We start from the raw sequence: 25,197 nt of genomic DNA on the forward strand, positions 1-25,197 counted from the left end.
ACAACATGTATAAATTAAATCTTGCAGGGTTGGTAGAACTCCTTTGTAAAGCTGGCCTGTTAGAGGTTTTTGGTTTTTTTTTAAATATTTTTAGTTGTAGATGGACACAATGGTTCATTTATTTTTTATTTAATTTTATGTGGTGCTGAGAATTGAACCCAGGGCCTCACACACATGCTAGGCAAGTGCTGTACCACTGAGCCACAACCCCAGCCCCTGTTAGAGGTTTTTGATAAATGTATTTAAAATGACTGCTTCATTTCCATTATGTTATAGTTTTGCATTTGATTTTCTGTTTTTTCTTTCTTGAGTGAGTTTTGGTAAGTTGTGCTTATCTAGAAAATTATACACTTTTAAGAAAATAGTCATATTTTCCATTTTTGGTTGGGTACAAACATGTTCTTTTATGGTTTAAATAACATTGACCATGTCTATATTTATATCCCCCTTTTTCCCTGATATTGTTTACTTGTGACTTCCTTCTCTTTTTTTACTTATTCTGTTTTATCAAAAGTACATCTAGTTTATCATTCTTTTCAAAGACATAGCTCTTGGGAGTTTATTGTGTGTGGCAGACACTATTCTAAGCAGTGGTGTGAACAAAATGGATTTTAAAAAAATCCCTGCCTTGTTTGAAAGTATAATGTAATGTGGGCAGGCAGTCAGTAAACAGTAAGTAGAGCAAATTAGCAAATTCCACAGTAGATTAGAAGGTGATGATTGTTGTGCAAGTAGATGGTGAATATGGTTGAAAATTGAACATATGATTCCACTGGTAGAGCCAACAGGATTTACTTAGCATTTGTGTTGTAACATGAAATTATAAAAATATTATAGTAAGAAACCAGTGCCTGGGGAGAGGGTCAGTTCCTTTCCTCTCTCTCAGCCTTTCTTCAGGAACCTCAGGGGTCCCTATCTTTTGGATTATATATTAACTACCCTGGGAGTTCCACTTCTCCCTCTTGAAATGTAAACATACCTGTACCAGGCTTTGTTAATATTAAAAAAAATTATTTTTAGTTGTAGATGGACACAACACCTTTATTTTTATGTGGTGCTAAGGATTGAACTCAGTGCCTTCCCCACGAAGGCACTGAGCAAGCACTCTACCACTGAGCTACAACCCCAGCCCCTGTACCAAGCTTTAAGGCTAGAGGTTTAACAGATGCCTGTAAAAACAGCTGGTTCTTCTCTGTTTCTGTAAGCATGCTTTCTGTTAGAGACCTGGCCCAAGGCCTGCAGTCGCGTAGATTAGGAACTCTTTTAAAAAGAGGAAAAAAGCCCCAAGGATAGGATGGCATCTAAGATGATGCCAAATAACATATATATATATTGTGAGAAACTGTGGATCAGGGCTCAGAATTTGTATTCTCTGGGACTGCCCATGTAAATAAAGTTTGGAGTTCTCTCCGAATGCTTCTGGCTAATGGATGGGTCTGTTTCCCGCAACAGTGAGAGGAAGGGAAGAATCAAGACATGTCCAAGAAGCTTGGCCTACAAAATCACAGCGACAGTTGCTGATGGTGTTGCTTGGGTTGCACTGTTTTCTATATTTCAACTACCATAATCTAATCTAAATCTTTCCCTTTTTCACAGTAACATTTTAATTTAAGGTTATGTATTTGCCCTGTTAAAAGATAAACTTAGGCACTTAAAATTTGCTTTTCGAAGTTTATTAGAGCCAACAATGATTCATGAATTAGCTTCTGACCGCAATTGGTCCAGGACTTCACCAAAGAGGCATGAAGGAAAAACTTTTAAGAGATACATGTGGAGCAAGGCAAAAAAAAAAAAAAATACTTGAGTGGTTAATGTGGATTGGAGCCAGGTGCTGTGGCAATTCGTAATCCCAGTGACTCAGGAGGCTGAGGCAAGAAGATCACATATTGGAGGCCAATCTCAGCAACTTAAAAAGACCTGTCTCAAAATAAAAAATTAAAAGGGCTGGGGACATAGCTCAGTGGGAGAGCATCTCTGGGTTTAATTCCCAGTACCATAAAGAAAGAAAAATGAAGTGGTAGCATTAAAGTCCCTGGCTATAGATTAGTTGGCCACTTCAGATCAGTAGTGCTTAAGTTTCATTTTCCCCGGGGGGTGATGTTCTCCATTTGTTGGGTTTTGGTTTACTCAGGTAGGCACTCAGGCTCTAGCACTGTCTCAGATAATGGCTTCCCAATAAACCATTTTAACACCCTAGGAGCTGTGTTAGCCGCCTTACACAAATTTTTATCTGTATTGTTTTTTTTTGTCATTTAGTTTTTAATATTCTTTACCTTCCATTGTGATTTTTCTTCAACCCACACATTACTTAGAACAGTATTTTTTTCAACATTTCACAGATGTATTTTAACATGTAACAAATGTATTTTTAAATAACTTTTGGTATTGATTTCTCTTTCTATTACATTTTATTTAGATGATGTTGTCTGGATGATATTGATTCTTTGATGATTGTTGAGGCTTGCTGTATTAGAATAGAGTTACTATAATGAAATGCTCTAGGCAACTCACTTTAAAAAGAGAAAAGAGAGATAGGGATATATAGCTCAGTTGCTGGAGTGCTTGCCTTGCATGCACAAAGCCCTGGGTTCAACCCCTAGCACCGCCAAAAATTAAAAAAGAAGAGACCTAGTCTCAAAAATAAAAAAGGCCTGGGGCTATAGCTCAGAGGTAGAGCAACATCCCCTGGGTTCAATCCCTAGTAACACATACACACACACATACACAAATACACACACACACATGAAGGGAGGGGTGGGAAGAAGAGGAAGAAGGCTTATTTAGTTCATGGTTTTGGAGGTTCAAGTCTAAGATAAGGAGGCCCTTTTGATTTGGCCTCTGGTTTGGGTGGCTCATCGTGATGGGTGTGTGTTGGAGCAAAATGTTACATCTCAAGCCAGGAGTTGAGAAAGAAAGAAGAAGAGTTCCAGGCCCCACAGTCCCCTTTGAAGGCATATCCCCAAAGACCTAACGACCGCTCATTAGGCCCCACCTCTTACAGATCTACTGTACCTCCTAATATTACCACCTTGGGGACCAAGACTTCACATAGAAAACTTTGGGGGACACCCAAATTATATCAAACCATAGTACTGCCTTGTGACATGTTATGCTCATCCAAAAGGACTCAATTCTGCTGTATGGATGCAGATTTTTCTATATGACCAATAGAGTAGATTTACTAACTTAAGTAGTTTAAATCTCATGTTCAAGCAGAATCCTTTCATCTAAAAGCCAAACAGTGGGGAAAGCAGATGAAGAGTACAGGTGAGCATCTTTCTCTTTCAAGTGTAGAGTGCAGGCTGAGGAGCTCAGGGGTGAAGTAGGGGAGCTGCACCCAGAGTGGGCTTGGATCCAGGAGTGTCTAAGAGCTGGCTGTTCAGAAAGGCTTTGCCAAGGAATTAGGGACAAGATCTGGGGCTTAGAACCAGTGATGGGCTGATGCTCCATAAGGCCTTGCTGTGTGAGGTATATTCTCTGAGGACTGAGGATCCCACAATCCGCTCGTGGCACCACATTCTAGTTCATCCCAGATCCTGTGTTGTGTCTGTGTCCCCAGTTACCTCTGACAGCAGATAATTGCTTCAGAATCTAAAATTTCTGTCTTCCTCTGTGGAGGGGCCTGCACAGAATAAAATCTGCCATCTGGACTTTTCTTGGAACCACTGATTCTGGGAATCACTTTGTTCTGTGGCAGTGCAGCTAGGAAGCTGCCAACAGCACATGATTGTGCTGTGTGCTTAGGTCAGTGTGCACCCTGCTGCTCCTGCCAAGCAATCCCTGTTGGTGGTATGGAAGTCAGGGACCACACCTCTGCATCGCATAAAGGGACATGGGTGTGGGATGCCTGGTATTGACCATTTTCAACTTCCTGAAAGGAAGCTGATATTGTAAAAGACCCTTCAATGACCTTGGCCATAAAATAGCCAGTTTAATGGTGTGTATTATAAGGTGCTGCTGAGTAGGTGTAGCTTGTTAAAGCTGTTCTCTGTCAGTTGGCTAGCAGCCAATGGCTGGGTGCTGGAAGGTTCTAGAATTTCTCTGGACTCCACATAAGGACAAGAAGTGGTTATGTGGGGGTAGGGCATTTGAAACCCTCCAGGATGGGCAGTTAGAGCAGGATGAGCCTAGTCCCCAGGGCAATGGCTTGTTTGGTGTGTCAAGGGTTCTTTTTAGAAAATTGTTTTACTTTGGTGGGGTGGCCACAACAACGTGCCACAGGCTAGGGTAACTTAAACAACAAAAATTTTGTGTCTCACAGTTCTGGAAGCTGGAAGTCTGAGATCACGGTGTTGGCAGGGTGGGTTCCTTCTGAGGGCTGCAAGGAAAGAACATTTCCCAGGCCTCTCTATGGCTTCCAGATGGCTGTCTTCTTCCTCTGCTTCTTCGCATCGTCTTTTCTCTGTTGCTGTCCAAATTTCCTTTTCTTATAAGGACTCTGGTTCTACTGAATGAGGGACCACTATACTGGCCTCATTTTAACTGAATTACCTTTGTAAACACCCTCTCTCCAAATTTAGTCATATTCTAAATTATCAGTGGTTAGAACTTCCACATAAGAACTCTGTTAGCCCATGATAGCCATTTCAACGTGGGCTTTAACCTCCTTTAATTGAGCAATATTCATAATCTTCTCTGGTATTTCATTCTTAGGCATGAAAAATATTCACAGATTTTGGTTACAGAATTAATGCAGGTTTTAATCACTAAGTGATTCTTGTCCTAGCTGACTTATGATAAACCGCATGCCTGAAAGCCCCTGTTTCTTTCTTCCTTCCAAGAACATCGTTCTTTCCTCTAAAAATAGATGACCTTACTCTGGATGTTTTTGTTCTATTTTATTTTCCTCCAGGGGATGTACCTCTTACCCCACAGCCAAAGTGCACTGATTTCCAGAATGCCAACCTCCTCCGAGGCACCAATCTCAAAGTGCAGTTTCTCCTCTTTGCACCTTCAGATCCTAGCTGTGGGCAGCTACTGGAAGAAAGCAGTGACATCCAAGACTCTGGGTTCAATGCCAGTCTGGGAACCAAACTAATTATTCACGGATTCAGGTGGGAGCTAGCCAGCCAGTAGGATCTCTTCAACTGAGAACTATGAAGGGGACATAGTGCCACAGGAATTTAGTGGGGAGCAAGGGGAGGATTTACTGACCATCACATGATCCATCTCTCAAGCCCTGCTGTTTTTGAAGACATCTCATCAACACGCACACCCCTGTGTCCTTCATTCTTGTGGGCCATGCATATGTATATGCATACTCATAAACAGTACATATATGTGTGACCTTGACAAGTCACTCCATACACAGAGCTTCAGTTTCCACATCTGAATTAAAGAAGTTGTAGAGACAGTCTCAGTGGTTCCTGAGTGAAAACATCATGCTATTACCCCTGAAGTGTGGGCTGTGTGACATGATTCATCTCAGACAGTAAGGTCACAGGCTTTGTGAAGTTACCCAGGGGTAATGGCATGGTGTTTTTACTTTGGGTTTTATTTCCTTTTTTTCACTTTTTCCCTGGTTTTGTGACCTGAGAAACTTCTATTTATGGGTACTTCCATCATACCCAAAGGTTAGCGTTTCTCAGGAGTTAGAACACATCTCTTCTACAAGTTCTGATATCCTATGGTCCAAATTTTGTCATAACATATAGTCACTGAGTCTCAATTCAATCACTCCTTCCTTCCAACAACTTTCACCCGAAGTCCAAGACAAGACCAAGAACAGAAAGGTTCCCAGGAGGAACGAAGGAGAGACTGTGGTGGAATAGCAGCACTGTAGAACCACTCAAGTTGAGGGTATCTGATGAAGAGGTAGGCACAGAGGATCACCACTTCCTGATTCCTGTCCTTTCCACCTCCTGGATCCCTGGATTCCAAGCCACATAATTCCTAGACATTCCCTCCTCACTCTTGTTGCAAAATCTGTCCTCAGGCAAGCCTCACACTCAGTCACTATCTAAGGCTGAGCCTATGCCTCCAATGCAGGGATGGCTAAGAGAGCTGGAGAGCTCATCAGGCCAGTTGTCTGTCTGCTTCTGTGTCCCCCCAAACCCCTTTCCATGGCACAATCCAGTCTGCACTCCTCTGCCCACATGAGCATGCTCAGATTGTTCCTACAGTGGAGGTTATTTCAAAAACTTCATTTCTGATCCCAATCTATTGGAAAAGATTTCTGAAAAAATTTCCATCACTCTGTTTCTACAGAAGTCTCATTATACCTTAAGTTTCAGAAAAACAGGGACTATATCTTATTTGTTTTTTTATCTCTTAGAAAACACATAGCATACTACCTGGCCCATAGGTACGCAAAAAAAGTTTGTTGAATGAGTGGATGAGTGAATGAATGAATGAATTAAAACATCCTCAAGGAAAGAGCCTATATTCTAGAATAAGAATTAAGGTCACAAATATAAAGTTTAAGGTACAAAGTCATCTTTTCCACAAATAACACAAACAGGAGTTGGGCAGTGCATGTGGTTTATGTAGTTTAGCATTGCACAAATGTGCCTGATTGAAAGCACATGGGTTGAAATTCAGCTTGAGCTCTGAGCCCTGGCTTGAGGCTGCAACTATCTGGACCATAAGGCACCCAGGTATAATTTATACAAAGCCTCCTCTGTTGGCAGGAGGCTTGGCAACTTTGGGATCATGTTCTCCCTGTGTCCAAAGCACTGCATGATAAATTGCCCCTTATACCAACTTTCTAGTTTTGACTTCTTCTCTGGGTTGGGATTAACAGAGGCTTCCATGACAATGGATATCAGCTTGGCAGGTCATTTTCCTCTCCTTTTTGTCCCCATGTCTAGGGCTTTAGGAAAAAAGCCTTCCTGGATTAATACATTCATTAGAGCCCTTCTGAATGCAGTAGATGCTAACGTGATCGCTGTGGACTGGGTTTACGGATCTACAGGTGTCTACTACTTGGCTGTGGAAAATGTGGTTAAGCTGAGCCTGGAGATTTCCCGTTTCCTCAGTAAACTCCTGGTAGGTGCAAAAGAGCTCAGGGTGATTTGGGGCTACTTACAGAGGAGAGACAGGGCACAAAGAGAAAAAAAATCACCTGTTAAGGGGGCTCAGGGCAGAAGCAGAGCCCTTCAGGGCTTGTTGGTCTTTAGATCAAATCTTGAGTTAGTCACTTGGTGTTGAACCTGGCCGAGGCTCCTGCTCCTCCTCTGTAAAAGGAGTAGTAGATGGGCAGTGCAGATTGCCTGGAATTTAGTGGCTCCTTAATAGGGGATGTTCTGGTCATTAGTCACACACTTTGAAGTGAGGGGATTGTCAGGGAAGGGAAGAGGAAAAGTGATTGATGGATGAGAGGTCTGCCCTTTTCTCCAAATCATGGGTGGTGGGTGTGTCTTGCCCAGGGCCCTCAGCCTCTGAAGTCTGTGGGAAAAGTTGTTGTGATCCAAAACAAATTCACTGTCAATGCCCATTCCAGGCGCTGGGTGTATCAGAGTCTTCTATCCACATCATTGGAGTTAGCCTGGGGGCCCATGTTGGGGGCATGGTGGGACATTTCTACAAAGGCCAGTTGGGACGGATCACAGGTAACATTTTCCCTGACCATCCTCCCAGGGTTCAGAGATAGAAAGGAATTGCCCTGGACATGCCTCTTTTGAGGTAGGCAGAGTGGTGTATTGAGCCATTATTTGTATGATTGAGTCATCTATCACCACTGACATTTATTTATTGTAGTTGTTTTACATAAAATGCTATCATTACTATTGCACGGTCTCTAATATTAGTATCAGAGGCTGTGTACTTTTGAGCCCCAGTGTCTAGATCTATAAAATGAGCTGTAAAATCCCTTATCTCCTTGGCCCACTGTGGGAATCACCTTCAGTTTTGCTACATACCTTCAAATGTGGGAGGGGGACTTTATGCTTCAGGAGCCACCCTCAATCAATAACGGACTAGGGCAATGTGGTAAATACCCCAACTTCCTGGCTCTTTGGTGGAATAATTCTGAGTCATGTTCCACATACTCTTCCAGTGAGGCCCCGATGGGGTGAGAACTAGATGCCCCTGAAGGTTAATATGAGCACATTAGCCATTGCCAAATTGTTGGTATTATCTAACTCATTTTAGAGCCAGAAAAACTGGGTCATTGAAGGTTACCACAACAGAGACAACAGTGAGTGGGGCTTCTTGAGTGAGGTGGTCCTGAGTTAGTTCTCCCAAACCTTGGTCTTTGCTGGAGCACTCCATGATCTGAACTGGAGGGGTATCCAGGAAGGCGTATGGTGGTCCCATTGCAGTTCCTACAGCTGAGAGGAAAGGGAGCTCCCAATAGCTATCTGTTCTTGCAGGCTTAGACCCCGCTGGACCAGAGTACACCAGAGCCAGTCTGGAGGAGCGCTTGGATGCTGGAGATGCCCTCTTCGTGGAAGCCATCCACACAGACAGCGACAGTGAGCAGGATGGGGGTGGGGGATACTTGCGTCTGGGGAGAGGGAGTAAGCACAAGGCAGAGGCCAGGAGGCTGGCACCTAGTGGTATGGCCCTGTCTCTCTCAGGGCTTCTGCTGTACAGTCATTACAAGAATGATCTTCAAAGTCTCTTTCGGGAGTCATTCTGTGACCACTGAGACAACTGGTTTTCTTTTTAGCAGCCAATACACATAGGATTTTCATTTATGGATGAAACTCGCTTGTTTGGGAGTCCCTCTCTCTGATTCAAAACCAGACTTTGTACTGAGAAGGGATTGGGGAGGACGTTGCTGCCCAACTGACTTATGGGAAAGCTATGCTGCTTTTTCAGGGTGATTGTGTCTGGTCCCTGGGGATGGGGGGATTCCTCTCCCCATCTGGACTCCCCTTTTCCCCTGTGAACAAGCCCAATCTTCAGTGCAATGGAGAATGAGAAGCCCCCTGCCAATGGTGACAGACACAGGAAAGACGCCCCTCAATCCATTATATCCAAATTAAGCCCTTCTGAGCAACTGGGAAACGAGGTGGACAGTCTTCCTCATTTCTACTTGATAGAAAATGCCCAGAGTCTGTGCCAAGCACTGTACTCAGTGTCACTGAAGCAAGGAGAAATAACATCTGGTCTGACCAAAAGAGTTTTCAGTCTACTGAGATCTTGTCTCAAAATAAAAAATAAAAAGGGTTAAGGATGTGGCTCAGAGGTTGAGAGCCCCTGGGTTCAATCCTAGTACCAAAAACAAACAAAGATACAAAAAAAAAATGGTACCCACATTCACCAAATAAAATCAAGAAATACTCCTCAATCAAGTTTGCATGAAATAATATTATAAACTTGGTAAATTTGAAGGAGATGTCTCATTCTATGTGGTCATAAGGCTTCTCTAGCATCCAAGACCCACAGACAAGTGATTCTGGAAGAAGCCCATGTAGCCTCGTTCACACCTTCACTGCCCAGAGGGGAAACCAAAGCCCATGGCACTCTGTCTGCCTCTGTCAGGTGAATTAACCTTGTTCATTAATAACACAAGTCCTTTATGCCCCTAATTTGGCTAACCAGATGACTTATTAGGTCTCCAGTTACCTGAGATAGGTCTTAGGCCCTTCAAAGTTCCTGATTGGATTGAAAAAAAATTCATTCCATTTATTCAATCCATCTTTACTGAGCTATGTAACCAGTACTGAGAATACAGCAGTGAACAAGGCTTAGACAAGGTCCCTGCCCACTCAGAACTCATAGGCTTCGGGATCAGGCACTCATCTATTTATTCACTCAATAACTATTAGGCACTCACTACGAGCCAGGGAGTGTGGTAGGTGGTAAGGACCCAGCAGAGAAATGTCAGGCAAAAGACCTGCCACTGTGGATCTTACATCCAAGGAAACAAATGAGTTGCTTACACATTTTGATTGTTACAATGAAGAAGCAGTGAGAGGGGGGTGACAGGTAGGGGATCTGCTCCATAGGATTCTTGGGGAATATCTGCTCAAGAAGAGGTGAGGTAAATCTTAGCGGATGAGAACAAGTCAGCCCTGGGAAGGCTGGGAGAAGAGCATTCCAGGTACAGAGGATCCCTCCAGCTAGAAGTGAAATGCAGGCCTGGACACAGGTTTGTTCTAGAGACAAAAAAGGGAACCATATGGTTAGAGGGCAGCGAAGGAGGAAGAGGTGTTGAGTGTGTTGGAGAAGAGGGAACAGTCTAGGCTGGACTCTACAAGGAGCTTCCCTTTGGTTCTAAGATCCCTGAGAATAGGGCAGTGACTTGGATTTCTTTAAGAGACTGCAGCTTCTATACAGGGAACCAAGTACAGGAGGGTACTAAGGGAGGCCCAGAGACCCAGGACAGGGCAATTGCAGGGGTTGTCTGGGTGAGAGGTTGGAGACTTGGGCCAAGGTGGTGGCAGTAGAGACAGACAGTAGGAGAAAGATTCAGAATATATTTCTGAATATACTCTGAGATAGAGCTGACCACACTCTAATGGGCTGGGTGTGGGAAGTGAGGGTAAGGCTGGGATTAAGGGTGATTTCTGTGTCCCTGCTTAACCATTGGGTAGATGTTATTAAACAAATAATTCACCGTTTCTTACAACAGTGACAGATGACCTGAAGGAGAAAATCAGGGTCCCTGGTGGTTGGGCTAACCCGGCCTGGGGTTGGGAGAGTGGTCAGATGTGCTATATGGGAGAGCCTAGGATATAGCCCCAGTGACAAGAGGAAGACTAGAGTCTCTCTTAAACTCAGCTCTTTGTAGTCACATCATATTTCCACTCAGTGAAGAAAGCACAAAAGTATGTTTTGTGGGAGACTGTGGAAATGTGGCCCCAAACTTATTTATCTGAAGTATTGCTTGAAGGAAAACAGAAACTAGGAAATTTACCAAGTTTATAATATTTTTTATAATACAAACTTGATTGAGGAGTATTTTCTTGATTTAATTTGGTGAATGCACGTACCATTTTTTTGTTGTGGCTTCTTGATTTGTTTTGGTATTGAGGATTGAGCCCAGGTGCACTTAACTTCTGAGCCACATCCTCAGCCCTTTTTATTTTTTATTTTGAGACAAGATCTCACTGATTTGCTTAGGGCCTCACTGAGTTGCTGAGGCTGGCTTTAAACTCATGGTCCTCCTGCTTCAGCCTCCTGAGCTGCTGGGATTACAGGCGAGTATGGGTATCTTATACATTGATTCTTCTTTGGTTCAGCATGACTCTTCTTACAAAGTCTTGGAGCTCTTTGGAGTGGGGTGGACACAGACAGGGTGGGCTCCTAAGGCCAGAATTCAGGCACTGCTGCCAGTGGACCCTACTGTGGGTCCCGGAAGATATGTTCCTGAAGTAAGAAGGTAATAGGATTCTGCCTCTTTCAGATTTGGGTATTCGGATTCCCGTTGGACACGTGGACTACTTCGTCAATGGAGGCCAGGACCAGCCTGGCTGTCCCACGTTCATTCATGCAGGTCAGAAAGTCAGAGCATTGGTGTTTGCCTGCCGCACAAGCTGGAGACCAACGTTGGTCTTCACACTGAATTGACCAGTGAGGGCCAATGAGGGTTTTCTGACAGTACCCTTTGCTGAGTCCTATAGTGCCTCACTCTGCACTTACCAAGAATCTTTGGAGACCCGAATTTCAGACAATAGTGCCTGATTTTGGAAGCATTATACTTGTGCTGCCCTCCCCACTTATCTTAGGCCCTGACACAACTTCACATCACTCAAGCCAATCACGTCTTATTCTTCCTTGTGCCCTGATTTGTGGCAAAGCCCACACAAGCTACATTCTCTGCAGAGTGTGGCTGTGGCAGAAACAAGCCAATGGGCCCAAAGCTAGTTAGCCCAGGAATCCATTCACTGCATGACCACTTCACCAAATATAAGAAACTTAACTGTTTTCTAAAATTATCTTCAAGATCTCCTCCTCCTCCTCCTCCTCTTCCTTCTTCTTTGTACCCAGAAGCACTTAATCACTGAGCCACATTCCCACCCCTTTTTATTTTTTATTTTGAGACAATGCCTTGCTAAGTTGCTGAGGCCGCTTTTGAACTTGCAATCCTCCTGCCTCAGCCTCCCAAGCCACTGGGATTACAGGTGTGCTAAGATGATCTTCTTGAACACATCCAATCAATATACATTTCTTCTATTCTACATACATTCTTCTGGAATGTTCTTTTTGAATATATATTCTTCATAGCATTATTTATTTAAAAATATTAAATTTGTCAAAAGCTAAGCATTAAGGATTGTTTAGCCATATTCTTCGTATGACCATAACTAATATATTGACACTTCATATAGAAGTTTTAAATGCTGATTTCTGTTTCTATGTTTTTAATCTTTTCCGGCTTCACTATATTCTTAACACTTTAAGGATACCTTTGACAATTTTATTGAATAATCACTAATCTGCTTTACCAAATTTAGTAGTTTTCTAAAAATATGCTTCTTTTTGACAGTTTAATGAGTAATTTCAGTTATTTTGATCAGGTGGCCTAGTTTGGTTTCAATGGTGTTGGAAAATTTCAGAAGCATTTTAATGAACCACTTTTCATTTCTTCTTCATAAAAATTTTGAGAAAGGTATGGTTTGTCTCTGCCTCAGCTCCCTGTTAATGAAGGAAGGAACTTGGCTGTGGCTGGGTGTCTCAATCTCAGGGGAAAAGAAAGTCAGCTCGAAGTTCCATCCTGATTACCAGTCCCACAGAGAGGGTCCCAAGGGATGGGGAGGGGCTAAAGACCCAAGAAGCCTGCCTGGGGTTGTAGCTCACTATTTACCTTAGCCCCAGCCAATCCAGCCAATGGGAGTTGTTGCACACTTTTAAATAGGGTAGCAATAACAACAATAGAACCAAGCTTTTAGTAAATTGGGGAACTTGGCAGACTGATTGCATCAGTCATTTGGCCAGTCAAGTGTCAGCACTTCAGCTTCAGAGACAACTGATCATGATTGCCTCACTGCTGGGTTGGGTAGAATGAAGTTGTAAAAAATTGGCTGTGTGGTTGGTGATGAAGAAGGCAGCCAATCATGTCCAGAAGTAGAGTTGGCATCTTCCCATCTTATGAAGGAGAGTGTGCATGATCACAGAAGAATAGCTCTGAAGTCAGGCAATTTCCACTGTAGATTAAGCTTATATAACTCAGGAAAAGGAAAAGGGAGAAAGTGGTAACCATGTCCATTAATACTTAAGAATGTGACTCAGGGGACATCCTATGTATTTATAGCCTTCTCGAATAAGAAATTTGGTAGAGTTACAGTAAGTAGCATGAAGGGAATTTCCATTTGTCTTGACTGAAAATTGGCTGTTTTTTCCCTCCTGTTCAGGTTACAGTTATCTGATCTGTGATCACATGAGGGCTGTGCACCTCTACATCAGTGCCCTGGAGAATTCCTGTTCATTGATGGCCTTTCCTTGTGCCAGCTACCAGGACTTCCTTGCTGGAAACTGTGTGGATTGCTTTAACCCTTTTCTGCTTTCCTGTCCAAGGATAGGTAAAATGTCACCCTTTGGACTCACTTGGACAATTTGGGGAAAGTTCAAATCCTGCCAGTTGTCACCTCTTTACCTTCTAAGTTCCAATGGTTGAACTATCCAATTGAGGGAAAGAAAAATTAACTCAAGAGGTGTTAGCCTGTTCTCACAGAAGATAACAGCTGGCCCTCTGTGTTCTGCCTCTCACCAGCTCTCCTGCTCCCTGCTGCCACACCCCCTCTGCACCGACAGCCCCTCTCATCTGGACGCCCAGCCTCAGGACACTCTCTAGAAACATTGGCACAATGCAGAGCCCCTGCCCTTCTCTGACAGATACTTCTATAAGTCCTTCTTGCTAGGTTGGCCATCTCCAGCTCTTCACAGCCCCTTAATTAGTGTGTTCTGGGGAAACTCTAAAGTGGCACACGTGCCCACTTCAGAGGTGCGACACTGTGATGGCCACATGCCAGCCAGTGTGGAAGGAACTGACTAACAGCTGGGCCACTTGGGCATGTTCCTGAATGACTCAGGCCAGTCTGGGGAGAGAAGGCTGATGGAGCTGTCCTCTAACTTGCCTGTGTAGACTATTGCTGCAGATATCCTGGGGTTATCCAGGGTGAAAAACCCCTGAGTAGTGGAAATACTCTTCCCCCATTCCACACTCTCCCACCTCCCACCACTCCAAACTGCAGCAGCCTAACATTGCTTATACAAATGAAGTGGATACCTGCTTGATAAAATGTTAGAGGAAGGGTATCTTACCATAACAAAACAAGCCAGCACTATTTCAGGCTCAGTGGGTGTGGTCTGCATTGTCCCCAGATGTGATGGACCAGTCGATGTAACAGCCACTTTCCATTGACTGCCCAGCCTCAGCTCTCTCTCCACTTTCCCTTGCACTGAACACCCTAGGGATGCTAACCATGTGTACTTCCAAGGGTATAGCACATTTCCTCATCATGTGGGCCTTTTCCCTAACTCTATTCTCTGCCCTGATCACCCTCTCCCTGACTGGCATCTGCAGTCTCCAGGTCCAATATTTCCCTTGCACTGTTTTTGCTGCACAGGATACAAATGCCATTAAGCTGTCATGTAGATTGATTTGCAAGAAAAAGACATAATTTTAAATTTCTTATAATTATCTATTGAGAATGGGTCATATAGCCAGGCATGGTGGCATACAGCTGTAAAACCAGCATCTCAGGAGACTGAGGGAGGAGGACCGGGAGTTTGAGATCAGTTTGGGCAACTTAGAGAGATACTGTCTCAATATAAAATTTTTTTTAAAGGGTTGGAGGTGCAGCTCTGTGGTAGGGTGTTTGTCTAGTATGTGCAAGGCCCTGGGTTCAATTCCCAGCACCTGGAATGAGTACACAGTGTAGCTGTCTGTTTCTGGGTATGCGAATTAATTTGTATATGGCTGGGTGCTGAGCCCAGAGCTCAGACTCTGGTCACACAAGACCTGGATTTGAATCTCAGCTTCTCCATTTCTCCTGAAATGGCCTCCTCTTTGCTTCTTAATTTCCAGGGCTAGGAGACCAAAGTGGTATCAAGATAGAGCCGCTTCCCAAGGAAGTGAAAGTCTACCTTCTGACCATGTCCACGGCCCCCTACTGTGGTGAGTAGGGAGAAAATGCATGCTGTGTCAATGTGCCTTTTGGAAGAGTCCAGGACTCCAACCTGGACTGTATCCAGCCCAGTGTTGGAGCCCAGCTGGGAGGCGAAGGACTGGGGCAAAGATATACTGGGAGGAGCAGTTCCTGGTCTTGATGGAACCAGACTGTAAGAATGAGGCCAGTCCACACTTCCACAGATGAGGTCTTGGGATATTCTATTGTTTATGTACTGATCCTCTTTTCTCCTCTCACCCAGATTTGCTCTGAGGGTTGGGTCTCTCTAGAGCAGTATTTGCTCACACTTCTGGGTCCTTCCTTCCTACACATTTTCTTCCCCCTCCTTGATGAACACTGTATATGTCTCCCACCGGGGCAGCCCTACTGGATGAGGGTCCTGGGTAATGCACCCTCCGCCCACCTTCCCCTTTACAGACACATTCAAATGGTCCATAGTTGCTTTCACTGCATTTCTTAGAAGCTAAAATGTCCGTGATTGTAAAAGATGTAAAACATGAAAGCCTGTCTTAGGACAATGTAGTTCCTTCTTCCCCATGCTATTTATGTCTTCACTGTACTTCCTGGTTTATGTGTGTTGTCTTGGGGTCTTCCTGACTGCTTTGTGATGTATACAGGGCACAATTGTGCTGGTTTGGATGATACATTATGTGTCCATCATTTTAACTGATTTTCTGATTAGCTTGTGTTGGAGTTAACGGAGGGGTCTTTGTGACTATTTCTTCCAGTTACTGGAAGGCCTAGTGCAATGTGATATGGAGCCCAGAGCTCAGACTCTGGTCACACAAGACCTGGATTTGAATCTCATCTTCTCCAGGCTTATCGGCTGTGTGATCAGGATCAATTTACTTAAGCTTTCTGGACTTCTTATGTGGAAAATGGGAACAATAACAGTACCTACTTGCAAGAATCAATTGTGAGGATAAAACAAAATAGTATAAGGGAAGTCTCTGGCACAGTGATTGGAACCAAATAAAGAAGCATATCCTTTCCTTCCCTTAGAGAATTTGAGAGAAGAACAGATGGAGGTGTTGCTACCTTCAGGCCAGAGAGAATTCATGGCCATATCTCTCAGGGTCAGAGTAGGTTGCAGAGTCAACAGTGGCCTTTCTACGCGTGTCAGTCATTGGCCAGCCCAACTCTGAGAGAAGTGGGTGAGGAAAGGGAAGCTCTGAGGGACCAAGCACATTCTTGCCAACACTTACTGTTGTTTGTATTCTTAATAGCTGTCATTCTGACTGGAATAAGATGAAATCTTAGAGTAGTTTTGATTTGCATTTCTCTAATTGCTAGAGATATTGAACGTTTTTTCATATATTTGTTGATTGATTGTATATCATCTTCTGAGAAGTGCCTTGGCCCATTTATTGACTGAATTATTTGTTTTTTTTGGTGCTAAGATTTTTGAGTTCATTATATATCCTAGAAATTAATGCTCTATCTGATGTGCATGTGGTAAAAATTTGCTCCCATTCTTCAGGCTCTCTATTCACTTCATTGATTGATTGTTTCTTTTTCGAGAAGAAGCTTTTTAGTTTGAATCCATCCCATTTATTGATTCTTGATTCTAATTCTTGTGCTATAGGAATCTTATTAAGGAAGTCAAGTCCTAATCTGACATAATGGAATTTGGGCCTACTTTTTCTTCTACTTGGTACAGAGTCTCTGGTTTAATTCTTAGGTCCTTGATCCACCTTAAGTTGAGTTTTGTGCATGGTGAGAGATAGGGGCTTAATCTCATTTTGTTGCATATGAATCTCCAGTTTTCCCAGCACCCTTTGTTGAAGAGGCTATCTTTTCTCCAATATATGTTTTTGACCCTGGGACTCTTGAAGGTTAAAAGCATTTTAAGGTCCCTGCTAAGATAGATTCACAGACTCCTGATTTTTCTGTTCATGTTTGTTGTGAGACCTCCTCCTTCTACCAAGAAACATGGCCCTGTATGTTCAAAAACCACAGAGAGACACAGAAGAGAGCAAGCCAGCATGAACACCTGCTCACCTGTGTATTGTAAGTCTCTCATTCTGAGGATGGAAGCAGGTCTCCCCTCCAGGACCAGGCATGAGCAAGCCTATCTAAGAATGCTCAGGTGGGGCCCAGCTGCCAGCTCACAGCTATCCAGCCACTCCCAGGCTTTCATGGCATTGGGCTCCCATGCCAGTACCCTTGGTCCGCTTCCACCTCAGCACTGCCCATGAGGACAGTGGTCACCCTTGATTTCTGCCAAGCATGTGCCAGTATGAGCAGACGATTTTCTATAAATAATATTTTTAAACAATATTACTTTTGCTTTATAGAACAGTTTTTCACAAATTGCCTTCTCTCCATTACCTCATCTGATCCTCACCATGTCCTATTGGTGATATTGGGATTACTGCTTATAGTTGAGGGAACCAAGACACAGCAAGGTTCAATGGCTTAGGTCAGGTGCCTACAGCCTGTGAAAAGCACGTCTGGCCTTGGATCCAGAACTCCCAACCAGCCAGTCAGGGGCTCTCTGTATGCTGCTACCTATGTCCTACTCCCATGTAGATTTGATCTTACTACCAGTTCTCATCCATTCAACCTTAGGCCTGGGTTTCTTGGATTTTCCAGAACCATGTAAAGAAAAGACAGGCAGAACCTTAAGAAAATTTCTCCATCAATCATATCTGTTAGCAAAGGAAGATGTGATATCATGAGTCAAACTCATCCCAGAAAATTAAATTTCTAAAGCTTTCATAAGTTAGGCTCACAGGTATCCACTTCAGTTCAGACTTTGTCTATCCCCACAACAATCAACATCCCATAGTAAACAACTGGGAGGGAGAGATGGAAGACATGGCCTTTGGTGTTTTCCCTGTGGAGGGAGGAGCATACAAGCATCTCTTTTCTTCTCATGAGTTTCTAGCATCTTGGTGCTTGCCAGAGAGTTCTGTTACTAATCCTGTTGGGCCCAGAAGTACCACAGCACTCCTTCAACTTAGTACTGAGTTCACCTATATCTCTTGAATGTCCCTCACCACCACCCAATATTCATCCAGGAAATGAAGCAATTGAAAAAGTAAAAGTACAGACAGGGGAGAGGTGAAGAAAAGGTACATCTTTAACCATGTTCCCATCACCCAAGGAGCCTCGGAAATTTTTCTGAGAACAAAGTTACTGCAAAATGCTACCAGGTGCACCTACTACTTGATAAGAAAAGGATGGTGCATTAGGGGAGTTGTAATCTTCCTTACCTTTTCTTGCTAGAGGGATGATAAGCCCTGAGGGTATCACCATCTGCCAGGCTGATTGCCCAGTCTGTGTCAACAACACCCTCTTTGAGAGTACCAGCATCCGTGCTGCCCAAGGGAGGGTCAAGATGCCACACAGTTGACCAGCTGCCACAGGGAGGGGAATAGCCTTCTCTTATACACATAGCTTGGTTCTCTGACACTGTGTTTGGGAGGGGGAAGATCACTACTGTCTTTTAGGAGTGAATTATTTAGCATATGTCTTAGTCTATTTGTGCTCCTATAACAAAAATCTGAGACTGGCTAATTTATAAAGAATGGAAATTTATCTTTTCATAGTCTGGAGACTGGGAGGTCCAAGATGAAGGTGTTGGCATTTGGCACCTATGAAGTCTGTTCTCTTTGCTTCCAGATGGCACATGTTGCTGCGTCACTGCCATTCTTCATATGGCAAAAAGGCAGTTTGGAGCAAAGGGCCCTGACTAGTTCCACTGAGGTCTTTTTTTTTTTTTTTTTTAATACTGGTGATTGAACCCACAGGCACTTACCATTACATTCCCAGTCTTTCTTTTTAAATTTTTATTTGTTAGTTTTTGAGATAGGGTCCCACTAAGTTCCCCTGGATGGCCTTGAACTTGCAGTCCTCCTGCCTCAGCCTCCTGAATATCTGGATTACAGGTGTGTGCCACCAGGCTCAGCTCACTAAACTACTCTTGAGGAATCTGTTCTCATGACTTAATCACTTCTCAAAAGTCCCCACCTCTTCATACTGTTGTGTTGAGGGCTAAGTTCAAATGTGACTTTGGAGGGGAAACCGACATTCTAACCATAACAGTAAATGCTAGATTCTTTTGGGTTCAAGATTACATAACCATGATAAAGACACCAAATAAGGGAGAGTGAGACATTCTGGTTCTACAGGTAATAAAACTGACACTGAATGCTTCCTAGGTACAGACACTGTCCTAATAATTTTATATGTATTAATTTGCTTACTTCTCACTCTGACCTGTGGGACATCTATTTTACTATTCCCAATTTACATTGAGATGACTTGGGATCTGGATCTGCTGTGGGGTACACAGCTACTAAGAAGTAGAGCCGAGATTCCCAACTGCTCTGCCACTTTTGGGGGCTTTCCAAACATTGCATCTCTGCCTTCTGCCTTAGTCTCTGCTGTGCTTTGGTTTCCTAGTGCATCACAGCCTTGTGGAGTTTTACTTGCAGGAGCCGAGAAGAAAGGACACAAGCATCAAGATCACCTTTGTTAGCAGCAATGTCACCTCCTCAGTCAAGATCACCATGTACGTAAGTGTCCCACGTGGCTGACCCCTCTCCTCAGGAGCTGCCTTTACATTGTCCAAGTGTACACACTCCAAACATCCCAGGTCAGGCTGAGATTGCCAACAGTTGGACCTAGATGACCCGGCTGGTGCAGCACCTGTGTAGACTGACCCATAGACGCATTCTGGGGAAATGTCCCAGGTTAGTACGGGTTAGTATGGGATTAGTACAGGTCCAAGCATAGGGTATTCAGATGACAAGGCAAGCAGGCAGCAGTAATGGGATGTCCCAACAGGTGGTTAGAACATAGAAATCAGGTCCCTAATAGGAAACAGTGCTCAGGAAGGCCTCAGTCACTAGCCCAGGGAAGGTTGGCCAGAGTTTGGGGACCACCCAGGATTTTGGCAGCAAGTCAGTGAGCTGAGTACTTTCTATTGGATCAATTCAAGATCATGGTATTTCTAGAAGGGTGTTTGCCTCACCTCCCCAGAACACTGTAGGTCGGTCAACAGTGGCAGAGTGATGTCAATGATGCACAGTCCTGGCTGTGTCTTAGAATCACCTGGAGAACTTTAAAAATGGGGTCCACCCCACCAAAGTTCACTCCAGATGAACCACACAGCCAAAGTTCCATGAGTGAGTCTAATGGACATCCACAGGTTAGTGCCTCCTCCCCAAAAGACTTACATGAATTTTGAAGATGGCCACCAGAACATGTTAGCTTCTACCTTCATTTTTTAAAATTTTTAATCTTTAAGATCAAAAATTGGGGATGGGGCTTCCAAGGAGAAAGTATGTTCTTTTTCCTACAATCTTTAGCTTTGAGCAACACCAACATTAACTTTGAATTGTAGAATTTACTGGAGTCAAGTTCCCAAATTACTCACATAAAGCATTTTTCATATTCCTTCTATTTTGTAAGCTCCTCAATCTAAGCAGTTTCTTAAAAAGAACAATCTTATTTTTTCTCTACCGTATTTCAAAACACTTTGAAGAGTAGGGAATTTTTAAACAGTTATACAGTATCTTCCCTCAAAAGGAAAAAACAAACTATATGCTTAACCTCAGACTAAAAGCTACACCCAAAAGATATGTCATCACTGCCAAGGAAAGAGAAATTGGGCTGGTGAGGTGAGGAAGGACCCACCCTGCTACATGGTGTGGAAGGGACCATGGCCCTTCTTTCCCTCTTTCTGCCCCAGAGCCCAGGGAGGAACAGAAAGGGTGGGAAGACCAGATCAGGGCCCAGGAGGCAAGTTCTTTCCCTCTAGCCTGGTGCAGTCCTTGCTGTCCTTCTTCCTGACTCCCCAACATCATACCCTCAGGACTCTTCTGGAAGGGCTGAGCCTTGTTCCAAATTTGATGACTTTCATGGAAGGCCTCTTCTTCCACACTTGGATCTTACCATCTCTGGCCTTTATCTAAGGTCCCACAGCCCTTTTTGAAGCACTCCACCAGGCTGGGCACTTCACAATCTGCCTGCATCTTTGTCTCATTCTCCTTCTTCAACTTTGTCACTGATGAGGTGGTGCCTGCATCTTGTACACTGATGGGGAAACTGAGGGCAAGGCCCAAAGAGTGGATTAAGAGAGACCTGGGCATTTTCACTCTGGGCCTTCTAGGTGGAAGTCCAACTGTTCTGAACACTGTGGTTCAAGCTCATGGTGGCCCATGGGGAAGCTGGGATTTATACTTAGGACTGTGTGAATCCAGGGCTACCTTCCTAGGTTAGGTCACTTGTCCAAAGCCAGACAGCTTAAAGAGTCAAAACCTGGGGTCCACCCCAGCTCTGTCTGACTTCAAGACCTATTTTGTTGTTGTTATTATTGTTTTTCCATCTGTACATTCATACCTGGCTTAATGCAGAGTACCCTTACACTATATTCTTTGAACTGAGGGGCCCTAAAAGAGGATTTCTATTTTCAAATAGTTGCATCTTAAAGTAAAGCTCTCCTCTACTTGTGAATCCAAGAGTAAGGGACATTTTTCCAGATATGAAATTCTAAGAATTCTATTTTGCCACAGGGTCTACTCTTTTATTCTCAAAAATCAAGAAGTATTTCTTGAGTCACGGTCAAGACTGAAAATGTGTGGGTAGAGGGGCTGGTGAAGTAATACAAAGGACCATGGTTCCCACCTTCAAGGAGCTAGTCCCTTTATGCATGACAACCAGCCAGTGTGATCAGCAAAGTCCTATCACAGCCAAAGAGGAAGTGAAGCAGAAAGTACCACAGACATTCACTTTCCCTTTCCCTGCCCCTAGACCTGGACAGCAACTCCGGGGAAGAGGAGTCATAGCCCACCCTGAGCCACAGTGCCAGATAAAACAAGTGAAATTAAAGTTTCAGGCTTCCAGCCAGGTTTGGAATAAAAACAAGAGTACCATCGTTGGGAAGTTCTGCATGGCTCCTCTGCCCGTCAATGACAGGTGAGCCCCCGTACCCAACCCCACCCCAGACACACACACACACACACACACATAAACACACCAAGCAACCACCCCTCCCTTAGGTGCATTGCTTGTTGACATTCAATTTTGCTGTGGTATTTACCATTTTAGCAGCAGAGAGGACAAAAACCCAGGGTTTTCCTGAAGCTCCCTAGTGGGACCTCTAGGGTTGGGGATGTTAGGAAGGATGACAAGGAGGGTGGCATAAGAAGCAAGAAAAGGAGGATGGGCTTTGATTCTCCACCTCCACTTCAATATAAGAAACTCACCTTTATAACTGCTTAATGTGTTTGGTATCCATGTAAGGTTTTATTGGAACAACATTTTCTCATTGCCTATTTCCTCCTACTTAGCCTCCATTTCAAGTGTGTCTCTGGTACAGTCATGGCTATGGATCTGGAATCCACATTCCCTTTCCCCTTCCTCTAGCAGGCATTTATATTATTTGTATTACCACCCCTGGACACTTGGAGGTCAAGGATAGGCTCCATTGTAGAAGACTTTAAACTCCTGTCACTGGACATCATGGGAACACAGAGACAAATAATTGACAGCCCTCTTTCTTCACCAACCAAGAAACTGCCTTCTGTTGCTCTTCTCTTGCAGTAAAAACACAGTCTGTCTGCCTGAGCCAGTGAACTTACAAGCAAGTGTGTCTGTTTCGCATGACCTGAAAATAGCCTGTGGATAGCATAAACATGGGTAGGACACCTCCCTGGACTTTTTTTGAGGAAAATATGGTGAGGGACATGTATATGTGTATGCAACATGTGCTAGACTATTGCTACTAACGAGGAAGGTCAAATTCTTGATTATATTCCTCATAATCAGTTTCTATGGAGGGGAGATGACTCATTTTACAGAACTTGGTCCCCATTGCCGATCTGAAAAGCTCACATGGATGCTATTTCAGCTTCCCTATTCCTACGTAACTGCAATTGCCTCACATCCTTCAGCATCTATACTTAGGATGCCATTGAAACAGAGAAGTTTTTTTTTAAATAAAACATCATGGAATTTCTGAATCATTTAAATATTTTATTGGAATGGAAATTCCCTTATGTAGAAAAAAATGATTTGTAGTCTATGGGATTGGAGAAGACAGTAGATATTGAATTCTCTGTATTAAAATAGCAACTGAAAATTAGTTGGAACAAAAGAGGGGATGAAGAGTGGGGATGGGGAGGGCGCCACTGACCATCCCCGTGCCTCCTTTGGGTCTCTGGAAGGTTTGGAGGATTTTGATCTTTGTAAATAACCTTGTTACCAGTCATAGTCCATAAAAAAAAAATTAAAATAAAATAAACAAACAAAACCAGATGGTGAGCTCAAATTAAAAGTACTGTTTTCAATCATCTGTTGTGGGGAAGCAGTTGTCTGGAGCTAGTGGCGTGGGGGCTGCTGAGACATGGGGCCTGAAGTTGCGCGGAGAGAGCACCTGAGCCTGGAAGCAGAGGGGGCTGGGAACAGCCAGTCCTCCGGGGAGGAAGCGATTCCTGACATCACTTTTCTGGCTCCTTCACCCTCTTGCTCATCCTACCCATTGAATGACCCTCAACTGGAAGCCAGAAGACAAGAAACACCTCAGTATAGCCCAAACAGGTCCAGGGCAAACATCAGAACAAAAAAGGGTGGGGATGGGTAGGGTGGGTTAAAAATGTTTGGGAAACAAACACATATGATATTCACCTTCACCACCATTCCTCCTAGATTCTTCTCTTTAACTATTTTAAAAAATGAAATAAATATTCTTTAAAAGGAAACTGCTGACTTGTTGATTCTCCCTCCATACCAAAGTTGGGCAGAATGACGTAAGCAGCAGGCTGCAGTTACTCCCCTGGGCCACTCACCCAGGGCAGCTGAAGCCAGAGCTTCCGCCTTTCCAAGCTGTGAAAATAAGCAGATGGCCAGGTGATGCAATGTGAATATTAGCCCACAGGCTTAATTAGCATGGTCACAGCCAATAGACAATGACACATCTGAAGAACCCACATGTTCCCCAATACGTAGGCTTGGAATTTTCTATTTTTTCAAAACCAAAAAAAAAAAAAAAACTCTCCTCCTTCATTTTCCTTGCTGCTTGTTGCTTTTCTTCCAAGTGTGGGTAAATCATATTACCCTTTTGTGATCAAAATTATGTCCCACGATGTTGACATTGAGGTTAAAATGACCTGACCTGCTTTTCTCTGACCTCATACTTTCCATTTTGCTTTTGGGCATAGCTGGGGGTGTTTCTTCATTAATAGCTTCTTATTTTAAAGCAGTACTAAATCCACTCACATGTTATTTTGCTCCCCATAAGAAATGTTAGATTATTACCTTAAATGGAAAAAAAAACAGCTTCCCTTATAAATTAACCCTAGAAATAAATACAATGAGAACACGACAATGTTTAAAATTCCAACTAAATACTGTGGTCTGCCAAAGGCTCTAAGCCCCAGGACTATTTTTTCCCCCTAATTATAAAGGGAAGGTTGGCAAGTACAAGAGATGTTACAAATTTATCCACAACGAATGGAGATTTTCTTCTATTTGTAACAGTGGATTAAAAGAAAATGAAACATGCAAGATTTCTCACTGTGGGGTTTAATGTTATTTAATGGTGGGTCTGTGTGCCATTAACAGTTAACTTGTGCAGAGTACATGCCCTCACTATGGGAAACCTGACTTGAGTAGGTAGGATGTCTGTGGGGTTAGGAATAGCAGGAAGTTAATCGTAACTCTGCTCCATGGCAGGCCAAAGGCAGAGTTTGGATGGCTCTCCACACCCACATTGCTCACAGGACTCTGCTAAGACATTTTCATGAGCAGAGACTATTATTTATTTATTATATTATTATTTATGATTTATTTGACAGAAATAATTCAGTCAAAAGTCAGATTCACCACCAAATGCAAGACACACTGCTGAAACTGCAAAGCAGCTTGACCCTGGAAAGCCACACAATAAGAACAGCTGATACTGCATAGCTTTCTATTATGCTCCAGGTATTTGAGTGTTTCACACATGCTAAAATTTTATCCTTCCACAAGCCTATGAATACCCCCACTTTACAGATAGAAATACTGAGCCTGAAGATCTATCAAGATAATAGGACTAGTAACAAAAGAACCAGGATTCAAATATGAGCTGTCTGGCTCTAGAGTAGGTGATTAACCATTCCTCAAACCAAGCTCAGGAACAGTACACCTTAAACCCATGGAAAAGGAAGCTTCCAACAATGGA

At 43.5% G+C, this 25,197-nt stretch overlaps 1 protein-coding gene across 3 annotated transcripts in view; it reads left to right on the forward strand.

Annotated features, from left to right (window-relative positions):
• The window catches only part of Pla1a (phospholipase A1 member A), a 32,161-nt gene extending 8,870 nt beyond the window's left edge, over positions 1-23,291 (forward strand). The window contains exons 2-11 of one of the 3 annotated variants that reach the window (XR_009228057.1): positions 4,853-5,054; positions 6,810-6,987; positions 7,442-7,550; positions 8,313-8,414; positions 11,297-11,386; positions 13,245-13,412; positions 14,921-15,010; positions 19,434-19,546; positions 21,786-21,950; positions 22,578-23,291. Coding sequence is in view for 2 of the 3 variants with exons in the window: in XM_046457905.2 (XP_046313861.1) it covers positions 4,853-5,054; positions 6,810-6,987; positions 7,442-7,550; positions 8,313-8,414; positions 11,297-11,386; positions 13,245-13,412; positions 14,921-15,010; positions 19,434-19,542; positions 21,786-21,950; positions 22,578-22,662 (1,298 nt within the window). In the remaining variant the exon portion in view is untranslated. The remainder of the gene's footprint in view (positions 1-4,852; positions 5,055-6,809; positions 6,988-7,441; positions 7,551-8,312; positions 8,415-11,296; positions 11,387-13,244; positions 13,413-14,920; positions 15,011-19,433; positions 19,547-21,785; positions 21,951-22,577) is intronic. The other 2 variants (XM_046457905.2, XM_046457906.2) reach the window with 2 other exon arrangements.
• The last annotated feature ends 1,906 nt before the right edge of the window (positions 23,292-25,197 follow it).

This window comes from Marmota monax, unplaced genomic scaffold (assembly GCF_021218885.2).
Source record: "Marmota monax isolate L192 unplaced genomic scaffold, Marmota_monax_Labrador192_F-V1.1 WCK01_AAM20220418_F8-fsc00052, whole genome shotgun sequence".
NCBI classification, from domain to species: domain Eukaryota; kingdom Metazoa; phylum Chordata; class Mammalia; order Rodentia; family Sciuridae; genus Marmota; species Marmota monax.